Source organism: Daphnia magna, linkage group LG5 (assembly GCF_020631705.1).
Source record: "Daphnia magna isolate NIES linkage group LG5, ASM2063170v1.1, whole genome shotgun sequence".
In the NCBI taxonomy this organism is placed as follows: Eukaryota; Metazoa; Arthropoda; class Branchiopoda; order Diplostraca; family Daphniidae; genus Daphnia; species Daphnia magna.
The window spans coordinates 474,811-492,423 of record NC_059186.1 but is presented as its reverse complement, the minus strand read 5'-3'; the positions used below and the strand labels follow the sequence as shown (position 1 = coordinate 492,423).

Below are 17,613 nucleotides of genomic sequence, written 5' to 3'. Positions count from 1 at the left end.
ATTCGGTTTAAGAATAAGGGATATATTTTGGAATATCTGCTGGCATGCAGCACCAAAAATAAAGATAATATCTTTGTTAAACAGTCTACTTGGTACAACTCTACAAACTTCATTTGCCAACAATTTAGCCGCCACCACCTAATGGCCTGTGTTTTTCAAATGGTTTTCATAGCCAGCTTCATCCAATAAAGCATCAAGCTCTTCAGGTTTACTGAGCTTGATTTTGAACAGCCAACCTTTCTCGTACGGGGACTGATTGATTAATGCTGGGGTTTCTTCCACATCTTTGTTTTTCTCTGTGACTGTCCCGCTGACTGGGCTGTACAGCTCGCTGGCAGCTTTCACGCTTTCCAGAGCTCCACAGTCATCTAAGAGATATACATATGAATGTAGATTGAATACACAGTTCTTGCTATCCACAATTAACATACCCATTTGGTTGAGTTCCGAATCAGGCTCAGGAAGCTGAGCAAATACAACGTCTCCGAGGGCACCCTGGGCGTAGTCGGTCACTCCAACAGTGCCGATCGTACCTTGGACATCAACCCATTCGTGTTGTTCGGTATATTTCCTTGCTAAACACAAAAAAAAGCGGGAATGTGGAAAAAATAACGTAGCACTGACGTGAGAAATTAGTCTCTTACCTGCTAATGCGTTGGTTGAGCAAAACGTACGAGTACTTTGAGCATTCAAACTAAGAACAAGGGGACGCAAATTGAGTAAGGTGGAAGGTAGTCGACGGCATTTGTGGAACACACTCACGCAGACCGCCATCCTTGAGAAATTGTTGTGATAGGTAATCACGACTGTGGCCGAAAGGGGAGATTCGGCTGCACCACTGAAGACTTGTCACGCTAATGCCAGATTTTACAATGATTAAGTCACTGACATTACTGTTGTCGTCATAATCCATTTATTTTAATAGCTTGATTTTTATAAGGCAGATGTTATTGGAGTAATTTTAAAAATTATATGGTCTTGTTATCCTCAATTTTTTAAACGCTGTATTCAAATATTTTTATTCAACGATCAGCTGGTAGTTGCAATTGTAAACACAGTCCTCGGATTTTCATCAACGTTTGTAGAAACGTTCAGATTTGTTTTTGTCATGGGAACTCGTCTTGTACGAAATGTCCCGATTCGATCTTTTTTAAGACGTTCCTATAGTTTCACTTCCTCAGAGGAATTACCGACACATGCAAAAGTAGTAATTTGCGGCGGGGGAGTCCAAGGTGCTGCGTTAGGTTACTTCTTAGCTCAGCATGGTTGGGGCAAAGACACGCTCGTTCTGGATCAAGGAAAAATTGGCCGGGCTACTCCCTGGCACATGTCGGGGCTGGTATACTATCTTGTTATAAATAAGAATTGGTAACTGTCATTATGATTATTATTAAGATCCTTCTTAGATTGGTATCTTCAAGCCCACTTCAACAGAAACTAGAATCACAGAAGAGAGCATCAAACTATATGGAGAACTTGCTCAAATGGGCTATAATACGGGCTTTAAGCAATGTGGATCTTTGCTTTTGGCTCGAACAAAAGATCGGCTAACCCATTTCAGGAGAATGAAATCTCACGCAGTTTGTCGAAAGATTGAGTGTTATTTGCTCACAACAGAAGAGATTTCCAAAAGGTATCCATACATCAACACTCAGGATCTTCAAGGAGGCCTGTGGATACCGATTGATGCTGTTGCCGACCCACACACCATTTGTGAGAGCTTGGCCACTTTGGCAGCTGCCCAGGGTGTCCGCATGTTTGAGCACATCCAAGTCAATCGAGTGTTGACGAGCCAAAATAAGGTAGCTGCCGTTGAAACAGATCGCGGCACGATCAAATGCGATTTCTTCGTCAATTGCGCCGGTTTCTGGGCGCGCTCGCTCGGCAAAAAGACGCAGCCACTAGTCAAGGTACCTGTCCAGGCAGTGGAACACTATTACTTACACACGAAGCCCATTAAAGACCTCGATGCAAACATGCCCGTCATTCGTGATCTCGACGGACACGTCTACTTTCGTGAAAAAGACGGTTGCATTCTGGCAGGTGGATTCGAGCCACTAGCGAAACCTGTCTTTGAGGACGGTGCTCTGCCTCTTTCGGTAGAAGAGAGTCAACTAGAAGTGGACTGGGATCACTTTTCACCGATGCTGGAACAGATGGTATGAATTTCATTCGATTACTTTGAATGGAACCAGTCTGACTTGCACATCGTCTTCTCCATTACAGGTCCATCGAGTACCCTTTATGCGAACAGCTGTCCTTGGCAAGCTGTGCAATGGACCAGAAAGTTTTTCGCCCGACTGTAAATGGGTACTCGGCGAAACATCAGAAGTGGACAATTATTTTGTCGCCACGGGGATGAAATCGCTGGGGATAGCTTCGGCAGGAGGCGTAGCCAAACATTTGTCGGAATGGATAGTAACAGGCAAACAGCCGTACTCTCTCAACGAATTAAATGTCCAGCGATTCGTGCCATTACATAACAATCGCCAATTTCTTTTGGAGCGAATGAAGGAGGTACCTGGCGTCCACTATCAATTGCCTTACCCTTTCAGCGAATTCCGCACAGGCCGTCGTTTACGTGTGTCTCCTGTTTTTCCTCGCCTGAAAGCAGTTGGTGCCGTTTTTGGCCAAACGATGGGCTACGAACGGCCCGCGTACTATGAACCGAAACCGTACCAGGATTCTGACGTTGACGACGATCTGACTACCCATCCGGCAGGGGGCATAGGCCAAAACGTTGAAGCTCCATTCCGAGTTGCTTACACTAACACCTTCATGAAACCGCATTGGTTCGAGTGCGCAAGGAATGAGTATCGCGCTTGTCGCGAATCAGTCGCCATCGCCGATTATTCTTCATTTACCAAGCTTGATTTGACGTCATCTGGCCCAGAAGTGGTTGACTTTCTACAGTACGTGTGTTCGAACGATGTGGACGTGCCAATTGGTGCAATTCTTCACACAGGAATGCACAATGAGAATGGTTTGATTTTTTTTTTATTCGTCCAACGTGAGACATAAATAAAACTTGAAATTATAATTTTCCTTTAATAGGTGGATACGAAAGCGATTGTTCTCTGGCACGACTCTCTGATAATCACTATATGATGATTGCTCCCATCATCCAGCAAACGTAAGGATCTTTTTCCCTACACAAATTTCTTCTTTGGGCCATTTTACTGAAAAATTAAACAGTAATAAAAATAGTAATCTAATAAAAATACCACACTACAAGTAAAATTTTGAATACTCATGCAATCAAATCTAAGACCTCTAAGTCCACTTTCTCCCTTCAGGCGGTGCCAAGCGTGGCTTCGACGCCAGCAGCAGAAATTTTTCGGCGGCACTAGCTCTAGCGTCAACGTTGCCGATGTGACGTCATTGTACACTGCTCTCTGCGTCATGGGCCCACTTTCACGGGCCGTGCTGTCCGAGTTGACTGAGGCAGATTTAAGTCCCAAGTCGTTTCCGTTTTTCACCGTCAAAGAAATGGACATGGGCTCGGCTTCGGGTATTCGAGCCATGAATTTGACGCATACTGGTGAAATGGGTTGGGTTCTCTACATTCCCAATGAAGCAGCCCTTCATGTCTATGACAAAATTTTGGAACACGGCCGCAAGTACGCCATCCAGCATGCAGGATACTATGCCACCTCGCAGCCTTCGGTGAATGATTTGATTTTAAATGTGTTGTTATATGGTTTAACTGTTTTTATTGAATGAATTTTCATTTCAGAGTGGAGCGATTTTACGCCTATTGGGGACAGGATATCGATGCATCGACGACACCACTCGAGTGTGGACGCGGCTTCCGCGTCAAACTCAACAGTCCCATCGATTTTATTGGCCGCGAAGCTTTGCTCAAGCAGAAAAAAGAGGGCGTTCAACGTATGTATGTCCAGTTCCAGTTGGACGACCACGATCCGGAAATCGATCCCTGGCCCTGGGGTAATGAACCTATTTACCGCAATGGTGAATTCGCTGGCATGGTCACTACAGCTGGATACGGTTTCACTCTCAACCGTCAGGTATTAAACAAACTTGTCAATTATTGGGTCTTACATGTAATAATGATTCATTGTGGAATTAAGATCTGCCTGGGGTATATTCAGAACTATGATGTAACGGGTACAATCCACCGATTAACTCCCGATTACGTGACCAGTGGCCAGTACGAAGTGGACATTGCTGGATTGCGCTATAACGCCCGAGTCTCTTTGCGATCCCCTACGTTGCCAACTAAATTCCGCGACACGTATGGCGATCACTATGTCGCAACGCGCCATGGTGGTGGAACTTAAATAGTCAACATTGTGTAATCTCACTCGAGGTCGAAGTCGCTTTGGTAGTCTTGGCCTGAAGTAATTAGAGTATATTGTATTAAAAGAAACCATCCTAATTGTGTGTACTTTACAAATTCGCCTTTCCACTCCGATTGATAATATACGTCTTCTTTCATTCTCTTCAAATAGATTTCTGAAAGGCTTTCGGAGCAAAATTTGGATGATAGGTGTATCTTCTTTCGTTTCTTTTTGTTTTCTGGTTACGATTGTGTTTCGCAATAAAGTGTTGTATAACTAAGAATTAACAGTTTTCGCAAGAGAGACGCAAGACAGCGAAAGAAAGAAAAGAAAGCGAAGCTATCAAACATCCTTTTAGAAAAAAAAAATTGGTTACGTGGATGATTGCTTGTCAATTAGGTTGGTCATAATTAGTTAACAATGCACTTTTTTGTGGAGCATATCTTGGAGATATGACACTCTTCGTTAATCCATCTACCTACAGAACGCCATTTGGCCCATCTTTTCCAAAGGTAACCCGGAATGCAATTCTGGTTTTAGCAGTAGGATTTAATTGAATTTGAAATCAAAATTTCAGCCGGATATTTTCGTTATAGAGAGGATAAAACATCCCTGGTTCACTGGTTGGTTAATTCGTTTACATTTTTTTTTTTTTCTTCCAAATTTAAGGTTTTCTGTACATCTGGCAACGTCCTTGGGACAAATATTCGTCTGAATTGCTGCCATCGCCATTTCCATCGCCATCGCTAGGGTCACACGTCATCTTATCTTTTGTCCCAACTTTAATATCTTAAGTATGTCTTTTTGAAATTCTTTGACAACTAGACACTTCTCTAATCAACAAAGAAACTGCCTTTTTTAGATTAATTTTACCAATTTTTACGTACTCGTACATTTCGTTGATCGTAGAAGACATTTTGCCATACACTTCAATGCTTTAGTTTCCCAAGAAACTGTTTGTATACCTGATGTTGAAATACGATTTTTCCGTTAGATTTTATGACTGATTTTTAAACACGTCAATCAATTCGTACCACTGGCTGCATCTATTCTTTTGAAAATTTGGAATCTGGCCATTAAATTTTGTATCTTATACAAGCACTTTGGCCTGTGTCAAGATGATAGGGTACAGTAATGGCAGGGTCCCTTTTGTATGTATTGTCTGACTTACACCCCTTGAAATTGAAAATGTTTGGCCATCTTAAAGCCTTGTAGTATTTACTATTTTGTTTCAGGTGTTTCAACGAGTGGGACAGTTGAACATGGAGAGGTGTCAGTTTGGGACTTGATTTGTCACACATTGGTCGAAATGGAAAAAGAGCATGGTTTTGGTAATGGTAAGAACAGAAGTAAATTGTCCTTAACATCTCAAATCTCGCTATTTTGTCTATTATAGGATCAAAAAAGTTATTCCCACACTCATCTTTAAGATCTTGGAATGCTCACTGTTGTCACGAAATATTATCATTTGTTTGGCCCCGAATTATCTACGTCATTTCTACTCGAATAGAACATGGAGCCGATTACCAGATCTTACATCGAAATGTTTGAGGGTATTTTGTCTAACTTAGATCAATAACGTATTGTGCGAAGGGTGGTTAAGTTAAAAAAGTCCGACTACCTTTTTAGGTTTTAGATTTACTTTTATGGACTTTGTAGTTTTTAACTAAACAGAAGTTAACACTTCGCGTAATGTATAGTGAAAGAACGTCTCGTGCTGCATTAAAACATAGGAAAGTATCCGTGGGGGGGTTTCGTTTTAAATGTTTTCCCTCTGCCAAAGTAGATTTTGCCAGTTGTTTGAACCAAGTTCTCTAACGCTAACTATCGTAGTAAAGGCTCCTAGCAATGCTATAGCTCGAATTTTTTCATTTCTTGTTTCCTGCTACTGTGCGTCTGTTTTCATTTCAAAACTTTTTTTTTATATATATATAAAATATCGTTCAAGATTTTACCTCATGGACAAGACGTCTCGATGTCCGTAATACCTAATTTATCAATTGCGTGATTGCAAACGATGATTTTTCTAAAATTCCATGTATTAAAACATGGTTAGCTGATAGTTTTCAAAATTTGCACTCGTACGTATATTTGATATATTATTGTTCTGAGTCGGGTCATGAATAGGTCAGATAAATGTAATTGCCATTTTATCTTTTTTCGTTGAATATGGGAAGGAAGGAAAATGCACACAATTATGAGTCATAATTGCGTGCATCATCGTCATAATTTATGACGAATGTCGTTGACTCGGAAACGGAGCGTTCGCCACCGCCGGCCACCGATGATGTACCATAAAGAGGAAACACCTAAATAGTTCAGTTATAAACTGTGAAAAGTTGGACATCTACTTTAGTATTGTTCTGCTTAAATGCGTGGTATCTCAGTCTCTTCTACCTAGCTCTTAGCATAAAACCATTATGAAAAGTCTAATTTCTGTTGCATCGTCTTTTTCAGAGATACATGGATTAGAGGCATGTTGCAGGGATGTTCCAGAAAGCAGGTTTCGAAGAACAAAAATCTGATTTAAAGGCTCGTCAACACAACGTATATTGTTTAACTTTGTTTTCTTGACTTGATGGTGAAATTGAATTAAATCGAAAGTTGAAAGTTATTGAAGCAATTTGTCGACCAGTGAAGAATTGCCGGAATATCTGAACGGAGCAATTTGTAAAACTTGAAATTAAATCGTGAAAATCGCTTGCGTGTTAACTTAGAGCAACATCTGAGTTCGCACTGGGAGAAATGTAAAGCTTGTGAAACAATAGGTTATAGATCGTGAGAACTTGCATTGCAAATCGAAGTTTTAGTTTATGTACTTGTCTGTAGATTACTAAATGATAGTTCAAGTTGGTATATCTTTAAATGGACTTGCTCTTATTAATATTCAATACACAAATATATAAAAGGAATTGATTTTGTATTATCCCACCTCCACCCACAATTCCACCACTATTTTACATAACATGTTATTCAATACATTACAAGTTATACAATACAAACATACATACACATATACACAAACACTAAGTTAACCCGTTGGCTGCCAAGCCATTACAACCCGTAGGTTGTTCTACTACAGTCGCTACGCATCGTTTCTGAGGGATTCGATGAAAGGGGGACTTGTCCGAAGACAAGTCCGGGCTGACTTGACAATGGAGACCTTTACGGGAATGCACACCCCAGGTACTCCACCATCGCATCGACAAGGGGAAGTCCCTACTGGTGCATTGCCTACGGCGCCCTAAGGCGCAAGGCGACTGCCCCACCCCATGGTCGATCAGCCATGGGGTAGAACAGCGCCGCCGGTCCCTACAACTAAAAAAAAAAGGGGAGCAAAATGGGTGGCAGCCAACGGGTTAACTTACAACATACACTAAACAACAAAACAAAACAATACCAAAAACACGAGGCTCCACGACGACACCGATGAGGCGAAGACAGGCGAGATCCAAGACGATGCGACAAATCGACGAGATGGAGAAGGCCAGGCGAAAACGGCGGCGAAGCCAAGACGACCAGGTTAAAAGCTGTAAGGCAAAGACGACCAGCTTGAAGACGATGAGATGAAGATGATGAGGCGGAAGAAAAGGGGAAGATCAGGAATTATTTGTTTACCATTGGCAATCTCTACAACAGAAGTAAAGCAATTATACAAAAGAACAATAATGTGACAGAAAACTAGACCAACCAAGTTGTACATTAGGTAACAATCTATAATACCATAATGAAGCGATGACGTTCAGGTAGGTGAATGTTGGTCGGTTTAGTCACAAAGATGAAGACGACGGTGAAAATTGGAACACGAAGTTGAACTAGTCACACTCCCCTCATGGTTCTAATATAAGAATTCATATTACATTTATGGAGTAAGAATACCATGTTAGTTACAGTACCACCGTAATGCAGTGGTGCTAAATCAAATTTTTCTTGCATGCCAAATAGAGAAGATTGTTTACATGAAACATTGATGATCAATGTCTGATAACACTAATTAGATGAAAACCTGCATTCATCAAATGGAAAATCACAAAATAAAATATGATTTTATGAGACAATTGGCACTACTTGAATCAAAGACGTGTCATATAAGAATACAGAATCAGTCTTACTGTTGACATTCAAGCTTCAGTATCAAGCATTCAAGTTTCAGAATCAAGCATTCAAGCTCCAGCGTTAAGTACAACAAGCCTAATTTAAACAAATTAATCAGTCAACTTATATAGCAGAAGACCTAATGTGAGTTATACCTTTTACATGAGTAAATGTCATGATAAAAGGCAAAAGTATAGATAGCCTACAATTTCCTAGCTGAGCAGCTGGCATAGCTGATAACAATCGGAACTGTAACATATGAAAGACAACCTATTTAAAGTGTTATCATTCAACACATACATAAAAATGAAAGTAAAGGACAGTAGATAACATACCGTTAATTTTTACATGAATATTTCTTTGAAGCACACCACAAACAGTTAAGAAAATTAACAGACATCGATTTAATTAATTACAAGCAATCAGTATAGTGGGGAACAACAACGCCATCTAGTATCCGTATCTGATAGCCAATGAAAAAAGATATATCTTCAAAAAGTGCGAAACTTAGCGCTTTACGTATTTGATCGTTACTATTTCAGACATCTAACTATATTTTGATAGCGCGATAATAAAAAATTAAGTGAGTAGTTTCACTGCAGAACAAGGCGCTAAACATTTCACATCTGTTCAACCGCATACATGTCGTAAGATCAACCAATACCGTAGATAGCAGAAAAACAAGGGAAAAGGGCCACCAAATCTGATTAGTTAAGATGAAATTACTAAAAACGGTGGGAAGAATATAGTTCATTTTTTACTTTCTGAAAAATCACGTAAAATTTTTCCGGAAGTCACCGGAAGTAGCCAATATCCACGAAAATATTGACCCTATGACAAAACGAATAGAATTTTCGTAATCCTTATAAAATTTGGGATATGACTGATGTGTTTTCAGCCAAAAGCTGGATTTGGCCAAAATCGCGAATTTTCATGGAATTCAGGGAAATTAGCGATTTTTGACGATTTTCGGGTATTTTGAGCTGACCCTTAAACTCGACCCCAAATTTGACGAGGATCACGAAAATGTGAATCTGTTTATGAACAGACTAAAACGTAAGCAACTATACGCTATTTTTAAACCAGAAGTAAAACCGGAAGTCACAATTTCGGAAATGTAAAAAATGAGCTATGTTCTCCTTTGCATTGTTAACAAGATTTTCATAGTAGCAGAAGTAATCTACAGTAAATAAACAATACATGGCTTCTAAAAGTACGATTTCAGTTACTACAACACAAATACCGCTGAATAGCTCTACATTTCAAGCAAATATCTCAAATCTAACACCTTAATTTATCTGAATGGAAATTTCGCGCCTAACGTGATTAAATTCGTTAATCTACGTAGCAAGATAAATGCAAACCTGCAGCCAAAATGTGACGGGATTTTTCAAAAGAATAGGTTCCACTAGCATCTGGTGGAGCGTTGTTGGGCTGCGCCATTTTGGCCTAATAGTTGAGCCGCTTCTGTGTGAATGAAAATTTGTAATAGAAAATTGGTGTTTTATTACTAAAATACTTTATTACTAAAAAAAGCAAATAGACAGGCAATGAGAAGATTCTACTGTAAATCTGCATTTGGCCAAAATGCTTGCATTATAAAAATGCACAGGTTATGAAAGTAAAATTCATCAAGTATGTTTTTATTACCAATCTATGACTGAACAAAATAACTTTTTTTTATTACATGAACTTCATCAACTGCTGAAATGGTTAATTTTTAATTATTCTACAATAAAACTACAGATCTTACCAGAACTTCTAGCTGATAGTTAACTCGTTGCTGGTAACAATTGTGTTGCTGTCATAACAGTATTGTTATTTGTTTGCTATTCATTACTGAACATCTTCTGTTCACTAGTTTTCAGTGTTGGTCTTCTATAGTGCAACATCTCCTGCTACAAACTCATACTAGGAAACACTGAAGGATTTTTGCTCAATCTGCAAGTACCTATTTCAACTAACGATGTTATTCTAATTTTTTTACTCCCACACATAAACTGAATAAAAGCCTTAAGTTTATTTTACCTTAGTTTCAGCCCTTTCACACATGTTTCACATTTTCATCTTATCTTTATCACATAGGTACAAAGATTTGGATCAAACAAGAGAAGAGGATGGTATCTAACAAGGATGACTGCACTGGATAATCTGGGATTTGGTTGAGCACATTGAATGTGTTTTGAAACCCAACACCGTTCTAAGTGCCAGCCAAAAGCTTCTGCATGAATATGCAATTAAGATAACAGGATGCCATTGGCTTGTATGTTATGCAAGTCCATTCTTCATCTGACCATCCTCCTTTTGCCTTTCATCTTTGCTTGACTGTGCAACAACTTACTTGTAACAATCATTTGACCAAAACATGTAACATTGATAAGAATTAAAGACAAAAAAAATATGTAAGATAGAAATTGTTTTGTATCACAGAATTGCTGAAGACTGCTTTGCGTTCCTTGTGAATTCTTGGATGTTTGATTACGATGATGCGACATAATCCAGTTGGAACTGAGAAAAAGTAGCAATGGATCATGTTACTTACACAACGCTAGAATCTATCATCTGACCACTAATCTTCCATCTGCAACATGTTTACATCTAGGAGCTCAAAAATAAACTCCTCGGTTCCAAAACACATAATTGAGACATGGCGAAAGGCGATTCTTTTTTTTCAGAACGAGCTTATGAGTTACCATTCTAATCTATTGCTGAGTTGCCACTCAACCTGTAAAATCGAGTTTAGACTGTTCGCGGCCTTCAAACGTGTAGCATATCTAGCGTAACGCCATCTAGCGCCATAAAAACGTACGACAGACTTAAAACATCATCCAACATGGTGCCATCTAACGACAAAGAAAACGTACAACAATCTTTAAGTTTTGTGTTTAGCTTCCTGATTTCTAGACGACTTGATTGGACAGAAGGAAACGCGGCGCTTCATAGACAACTTTCTCTGCTAGAGAACAATATTACTTTGTACCCGTTAACATCACAGTAGACTTTTCAACGATCGAAAAGTTTTTAGCTCTCTTGCCATCCTAGTGCAAGTTATCTTTTCGCGTGAACGCCACATAGATTCTTTATAATAAAGAATAAAACAATAATTTCGATTGATCTTGGTCTTCCAGGACCCTTGCTCTGCACATGCCAATGCAAACCGTTTTCAATTTTAAAACATTTTGGCTGTCGGGAATTTCGCGAACACCATGGCCCGTTAAATCTACTATCTGAAATACGTCAGAGACGAAAATGCAAAAACAATTAATAAAAAAATAAAAAATGCGTTAAGAGGCCAAGCAGGAGTGATAAGCCAGACGGATTTGCAAAAGCTTAACGTCATCTAGGAAGGAAATTGATAAACACCACGACAATGACTTTCCGTCCTGTGAAATTGACATTTCAGCCCAGTTGGAATACTGGGCTGAAATGTCAATTTCCAGCGATAACTGGAAAATAAAGTCCTTAGGAAAATTGTAATTAACGAGATATTTCCGAAAAATATCCAAATGAATACCTGAAAAGTTAAGTTCGTAAATTTATTCTCGAACTAATATTCCGTACAATAGGACCTAGGCGACAGCCGGCCCTCCCGGTCCAAACAGCATCCACATCCACACGAATAGTTGGCACAATGTTGTTGATAAAAATCTGTCACCAAAAAAATTTATCCAGCAACAATCAATTTAAACATCGACCTGTTGAAAGATGCAAAACTATCCATGTCAATAGTTTCATAATTCCACGTTTGCTTTTTTGTTGGATCAGGCATGAGACCATTAATACAATCGAAGCTTTCATTATTGTACCGATTCAAAATACATTTGGAATTCCTGTAAAGCTGACACCACCTTAGAATGAATTGAAAAGGAGAAAAGTTTTTTGGTAAAATAACGGTACTTAAAGTAATGTATTGACGATCCAGGTAGATTTTGGATAAAACAAAAGTATCTTTGATGTCGAATCCCGAATGACGCCCAGGTGTAGGAAAAGGTCACAATAAAAAGTCAGAACTTTACCATCGCAAACGATCATCTTAGCAACCGCTGCACACAGCTTTCATCCAGATCAGCGCAAAAATGGAATCAAATGCCCTGATCTAGCCGCGGTGGCAAGTCAGTGTAAAAGGCCCGATCAAGAACTGATAATCTCAGATTATTACTTTAAACAAAAATCATCGAGTCAACACAGTCGCAATTTAACAGATAATTATCGATAGAAGAATAGAGAAAATCTTGAACATATTGCAATCGCTGACCTCTTCACTGTAGGAAATGATAAATATCATGAGGAGAAACCATTGTGACTGAACAAAGTGATGTTTTGTTGAGTATATCAATCTCTTCCTTGTGGTCTTGCTAACTATTTTGTTTTAAATATTTATCAAATACAAAATATTACCGAGTATTTGAGTTTGTTCATCACCACACTGATTTATTCATTAGATTTTGCTTGTGACTCACAAAACCCATCTCCTTTTGAATCTTGCTCAAAAGTTAGGTGAAATCTTCATATTTTGTTCCTGGATGAAGGTCATCTAGCATACAACCAATTTTCAGAAAACAAAAAAGTTAGCAAATTCTATTAATAAATTCTAGAAAAGTTACCATTTTATTTACATTCAAAATGAAAAATCCATGCCATTGTGTTCAACTGTAGAAAACCCAATAAGACACAGCTAACTGTCTGCTTATCTTCCTTAAACAGCGTTGATTCAAAAGCAAGACTAAATGAATGAAAGAAGGAACCTCATCCATCCCACATTTTCTTTTCACTTAATCTACTCTAACAACTAGCTTAAATTATTTACCTCCATCTCGAGACAACCACAATTGCTTCGTCCCTCCTCCTACTTCTACACAAACCTGGATTTACCACTCTCAAGCCTCAACTTTCATTTGAATTAGACAGAAAGTGTAAATTGTAGAAACATTCAAAGTTTCTAACGACGACCTTAAACTTTTTAAAGCCCGAGTCGAGAAAGTGACCCTAATGGCACACGATGTCAACGCCATCTAGCAAAAATAAAACTCTAGTGACACTTGTGCGCCATCTATCGGATGAAATTTCTTCAAGTGGTGTTACGTGTTAGCCTCTCTTGATAGATCGGTAACTTTAAGAAATAAAGGAAAGGTATTACTTGTAGTCCACTGGACCTTGTAGATTGCAGGACTGCATGTAATAACAAGAGCGAGGTGAAGAGTGGAGGAAAAAAAATATATATACAAGAACCCAAAGAGCGCACTTTTAGTGAGTAATAAAATATACGATGGAAAGTGCATTTCTTCATCGTTTCTCTTTCATGAGTATTTCAATCGCATGGCTGGGCATATGTCTATACTTTCCAGTGGTAAAACATATGAATCTTTTACAAGTATGACCCTGTGTGTCTACATTTACGACAAGTTTTTAGTGTCGGCAAATCTTCAGTTGGTCAAGGACTACAACGTGCTGTGTCGTGATGTTTCGCTAATCGTCCCGACACCTGTGTGTTTTCTAGCATATAAGTATATATAGCAAGCAAAGCGTCAAAACTTCTCCAGGGAGCTCAGTGTGGTTTGGTATATTCTTCTGGTACAGTTCGTATCTGTTTTACTTGCAAATTATTTTTTTCAAGTAGGGAGGAACGAACATCGTCCATCCACACCATGTTTGATTCTGCTTCGAAATTGTCTTATCCGTTAACTCGGACGTGGATTCCTCACATCTTGCTGGGATTTGGCATTTTGTTTCTTATCAGAAAATGGGCAGGCAATTATCTCCGGCAGCTGTAAGTCTCTGTGATTTCGAATATTTTTAAAACTCACTTTCCGGATGATTTTCGAAACAGATTTTTTGCGTCGACGTACAACAAGATGCTTGGTACTTACCACGTGACATGCCGAGAACTAAAGAGACAACATTTTGACTCGATGAAGAATCATCCGTCAACCGATCCCGTCCTGAGGAAAAAAGGCGCTCTGAGGATATTAGAAATCGGTCCTGGACCAGGATACAACTTTGAGTTTTATCCTCCCAACAGTGAACTGACTGTCGTCGAAGTCAACCCCTTCTTCGAGGATGAATTTTTCAAGAAACAAGCCGACCATCCGCACATCAAAATGGATCGTTTCGTCGTCGGATCCGCCGAGGATATGAAAGACGTCCCTGACAACAGCATCGATATCGTCGTTTCCACAATGGTCCTGTGTTCCGTCGGCACTGTGGAAGGAGCCTTGAAAGAAATTCATCGTGTTTTGGCTCCGGTAGGTGAAAAACTGGGTTGAATTAAACTTTCATTTATCATTGATTCGTTATTCAGGGGGGCAAGTACTATTTTTGGGAGCACATCCTTGAAGGTGAACATTGGTGGGTTCGAATGATCCAACACATAGCTTCTCATCGACTATGCCCTTACCAATTCGTCTTTGCCGGCTGCAAGTTGAATCGAAAAAGCGATGAAATTATTAAACGCAATAGAGTTGGATTCTCGCACGTCGACCAGCAACGATTTCGAACTCCGCAAAAGGGAGGATTGCAGGCCATTTTGATTTTCCATAGCTCCCATCTCAAAGGAATCGCCACCAAATAGTTTTAGCTATATAGCTCAATGCTCATGATGATTTCTCTAACTGTATAATACAGTCTAATGTTTAGAAAGTACATGTGGGCTATGATACCATTTCTAAAATTTTTGTAATAAGCAATAATAATTTTTCCAACTTTCATCTGCAATATTGAAATACATACAAGTTCGCTTTTGGGCCCTTCTGAAGGTGTGTATTAGTATATACGTGTATATGTATGTGTTCTTGTCGAATGGGCTCTTAACGATGGGCACGTATAAATGAGGTTTTATAGACGACTGCAACGGGTATAGGCAAATTCAAAATATTCTAGAACAAACTTCTTAGGGTTCTGGTACTGCAAACGATGTACGTTTAAAGATGCTGCTCGTTTATCCATCATTTCCCACTTTTTTATTCAAATTTTCTCGATTGTTGAGTTGGTTTATGAAACTCTTTCTTCATGTATCGTGCCCTACGGCATATAGTGAAGCCTTTAACGAAGGTTGAACTGTAACCCATGGTTTACATTTTTCGTAGCCAAATATGAAAATAGGAAGAAACCTAGTGGGTCAAATGTAATGGCATGGAAATCAGTTACGCGAGGAAAAAAGAAAAGAAAACAATAAATTAAACAAAAGAAAGATGTGACTTAAAGCCTCTGGCGCGTCTAGTTCTTTTAGGAAAATAAGTACGTGAGATGAAAATTCTGTTCTAAAAACAGCTCACGCCAAAAGATTTTTCTTATGCTGTTGTTATTTATTGGTGCCCTGCGGCCCTTTCTCCTTTACAACGAGAATTGTTCTCCCATCTTGAACAGCACGTAGTTTTATGACAGCGTCGTTTTTTACGGCAGCCAGTCACGGAAATGAAAATAGGTTTACAAAAATTAAGCAAGGGTTCAACGTTTCTTTTTAGTTTGACCGAGAAAACGCCATAAAAGCGATACAATACCTGTAGGGCATATAGGAAAAAGGCTATATACATATAGGATGTTTCGTCTTCTCAGTTTGCAGTCCAGTTGATGTTCATCCGTCGAACGTCCACGTCATTTTCACAGCCGGGACGCCACATCACACAACAAAAGCAAACAGCCGATGCTAATATGCTTGAACACCTACAAGAAATTCTACATGCAGTGGGACCTTGGCTTCCTCACACGTTTGTGGCATTTATCTTTTTGTTGATACTGAAGAAATACGGAGGCAGTCACATCCAGCCGTTGTAAGCATTACACATCATTAGATTATCGTATAATAGAAAATGTGTTTAACTTTGGTCGTTTGACACAGATTCTTCGCCAAAGTGTACAACCCTTTCCTGGGAACGTATCACGTCACATGTCAAGCGCTCAAGAGACACCATTTTCTTTCCATGAAGGATCATGTATCGGCAGATCCTGTCCTACGAAAAAAAGGCGTCCTAAGGATACTGGAAATCGGTCCGGGACCCGGATACAATTTCGAATTTTATCCACCCAACAGTGAACTAACTGTTGTCGAAGTCAATCCGTACTTTGAGGAGCAATTTTTCAGGAAACAAAAGGAACATCCGCACATCAAAATGGAACGTTTCGTCGTCGGATTCGCTGAAAACATGAAGGACGTCCCCGATAACAGCGTCGATATCGTCGTTTCCACAATGGTCCTCTGTTCCGTGCGCAGTGTGGAAGGGGCCCTGAAAGAAATTCACCGCATCCTTGCTCCGGTATACCATATATTATAAACAAGCAATTAAAGTTTTGAAATCTCAAATTTTAAAATTCATATTATATTCACTTAATTCATTACAGGGAGGAAAATATTATTATTGGGAGCACATCCGCGAGGCTGAATACATGTGGGTCCTGTTCGTTCAACACCTGGCCTCCTATACATTTTATGACCTCGTGTTCGGTTGCCAATTGAACCGAAAAAGCGATGAAATAATCAAGAGAAATAAAGTTGGATTCTCCAGCATTGATCAGCAACGATTCAGGACTCCACAGAAAGGAGGATTACACGCCATTTTGATTTTCCATAGCGCCCATGTCAAAGGAATAGCCACAAAATAAGAAACTTGACGCACCTGATGATGGTTGTTACATAACCATCGATTAATCGTAACGAAAACCTTACATGCATCGTGTTATGACTGTGTGTGTCTAGGTCATCTAATTATTAAACGTATACTACGTGTGAGCTTTAATTTTGTAAGTAAAAGAACATATATAGTAGGCTAACATGAATAGCCTACTAAGAAAGGTATTTTTGTGTGTTGCATTCGTATTTTATCCATGACTCTTTTTTTTAAACAACTAGCTTGAAAATATAAGATGCGAACAAGACGACAATGTCTGTATCCACTTGGCTTTTAGCGAGTCCTTGTAGAAAAAGGACGTCGGTGTAAATTCGTAAAACAAATAATAGAAACCATGTGTTTGAAAACTGCATTAGCGCGGTAGCCCTACGATATCCGCATCGGTATATATAGAAGGCTATAGAATTACCTTATCTTAAAAATGATGATGCGAAATGTAAATGCGAGGGTGCCCAAAAATGCGTGTAAATTTGACCTATAGCCTACACGACACGTATATAGCGTATACTCACATCAATCACATATATATTCCTCGACATGCACTACTAATTTCAACAGATTAGGACCTAATTGCTACGAGCTTTCTTTTGCAATCA

The 17,613-nt window shown here is 39.3% G+C and overlaps 4 protein-coding genes and 2 long non-coding RNA genes across 12 annotated transcripts; 4 read left to right on the top strand and 2 right to left on the bottom strand.

The window, feature by feature from the left end:
- Position 1: 1 nt before the first annotated feature.
- Positions 2 to 828, bottom strand: LOC116923242 (glycine cleavage system H protein). Its single transcript, XM_032929713.2, has 3 exons — positions 645 to 828; positions 432 to 575; positions 2 to 368 (listed from the first exon to the last, which is right to left on the bottom strand). The coding sequence occupies exons 1-3, from the start codon at positions 772 to 774 to the stop codon at positions 139 to 141; spliced, it is 504 nt and encodes a 167-aa protein (XP_032785604.1). The 5' UTR covers positions 775 to 828; the 3' UTR covers positions 2 to 138.
- Positions 829 to 1,022: 194 nt separating this feature from the next.
- LOC116934618 (pyruvate dehydrogenase phosphatase regulatory subunit, mitochondrial) lies at positions 1,023 to 4,469 on the top strand. The gene is given in 8 exon segments (XM_045173651.1): positions 1,023 to 1,339; positions 1,407 to 2,159; positions 2,227 to 2,983; positions 3,055 to 3,133; positions 3,297 to 3,642; positions 3,644 to 3,666; positions 3,737 to 4,028; positions 4,092 to 4,469. Coding segments are annotated over 8 exon segments (2,691 nt in total). The 5' UTR covers positions 1,023 to 1,108; the 3' UTR covers positions 4,302 to 4,469.
- Positions 4,470 to 4,976: 507 nt separating this feature from the next.
- Positions 4,977 to 6,915, top strand: LOC116923243. 2 transcript variants are annotated; one of them, XR_004394470.2, is made up of 4 exons: positions 4,977 to 5,095; positions 5,537 to 5,632; positions 5,698 to 5,854; positions 6,759 to 6,915. It is a non-coding gene; the product is annotated as an uncharacterized LOC116923243 (long non-coding RNA). The 2 variants fall into 2 exon arrangements; XR_006646685.1 differs by having other exon boundaries at positions 5,537 to 5,638.
- Positions 6,916 to 7,204: 289 nt separating this feature from the next.
- Positions 7,205 to 13,391, bottom strand: LOC116923237. 5 transcript variants are annotated; one of them, XR_006646687.1, is made up of 12 exons: positions 13,204 to 13,391; positions 13,001 to 13,119; positions 12,092 to 12,930; positions 11,911 to 12,044; positions 11,122 to 11,857; positions 10,150 to 10,904; positions 9,761 to 9,863; positions 8,552 to 8,645; positions 8,414 to 8,492; positions 8,198 to 8,307; positions 8,025 to 8,139; positions 7,205 to 7,931 (listed from the first exon to the last, which is right to left on the bottom strand). It is a non-coding gene; the product is annotated as an uncharacterized LOC116923237 (long non-coding RNA). The 5 variants fall into 5 exon arrangements; XR_006646688.1 differs by having other exon boundaries at positions 11,911 to 12,930; positions 13,013 to 13,119; XR_006646686.1 differs by having other exon boundaries at positions 11,911 to 12,930; positions 13,013 to 13,391.
- A 356-nt stretch (positions 13,392 to 13,747) lies between these two features.
- Positions 13,748 to 15,147, top strand: LOC116923235 (methyltransferase-like protein 7A). Of its 2 annotated transcripts, none has more exons than XM_045173662.1 (4): positions 13,748 to 13,954; positions 14,011 to 14,163; positions 14,224 to 14,638; positions 14,695 to 15,147. In XM_045173662.1, exons 2-4 carry the CDS (start codon positions 14,042 to 14,044, stop codon positions 14,962 to 14,964), a joined length of 807 nt encoding a protein of 268 aa, XP_045029597.1. In that variant the 5' UTR covers positions 13,748 to 13,954; positions 14,011 to 14,041; the 3' UTR covers positions 14,965 to 15,147. The 2 variants fall into 2 exon arrangements, with proteins under 2 accessions (XP_045029597.1, XP_045029596.1); XM_045173661.1 differs by having other exon boundaries at positions 13,751 to 13,954; positions 14,014 to 14,163.
- A 794-nt stretch (positions 15,148 to 15,941) lies between these two features.
- On the top strand, positions 15,942 to 17,264 carry LOC116923236 (methyltransferase-like protein 7A). Its single transcript, XM_032929710.2, has 3 exons — positions 15,942 to 16,162; positions 16,231 to 16,645; positions 16,731 to 17,264. Exons 1-3 carry the CDS (start codon positions 15,963 to 15,965, stop codon positions 16,989 to 16,991), a joined length of 876 nt encoding a protein of 291 aa, XP_032785601.2. The 5' UTR covers positions 15,942 to 15,962; the 3' UTR covers positions 16,992 to 17,264.
- The last annotated feature ends 349 nt before the right edge of the window (positions 17,265 to 17,613 follow it).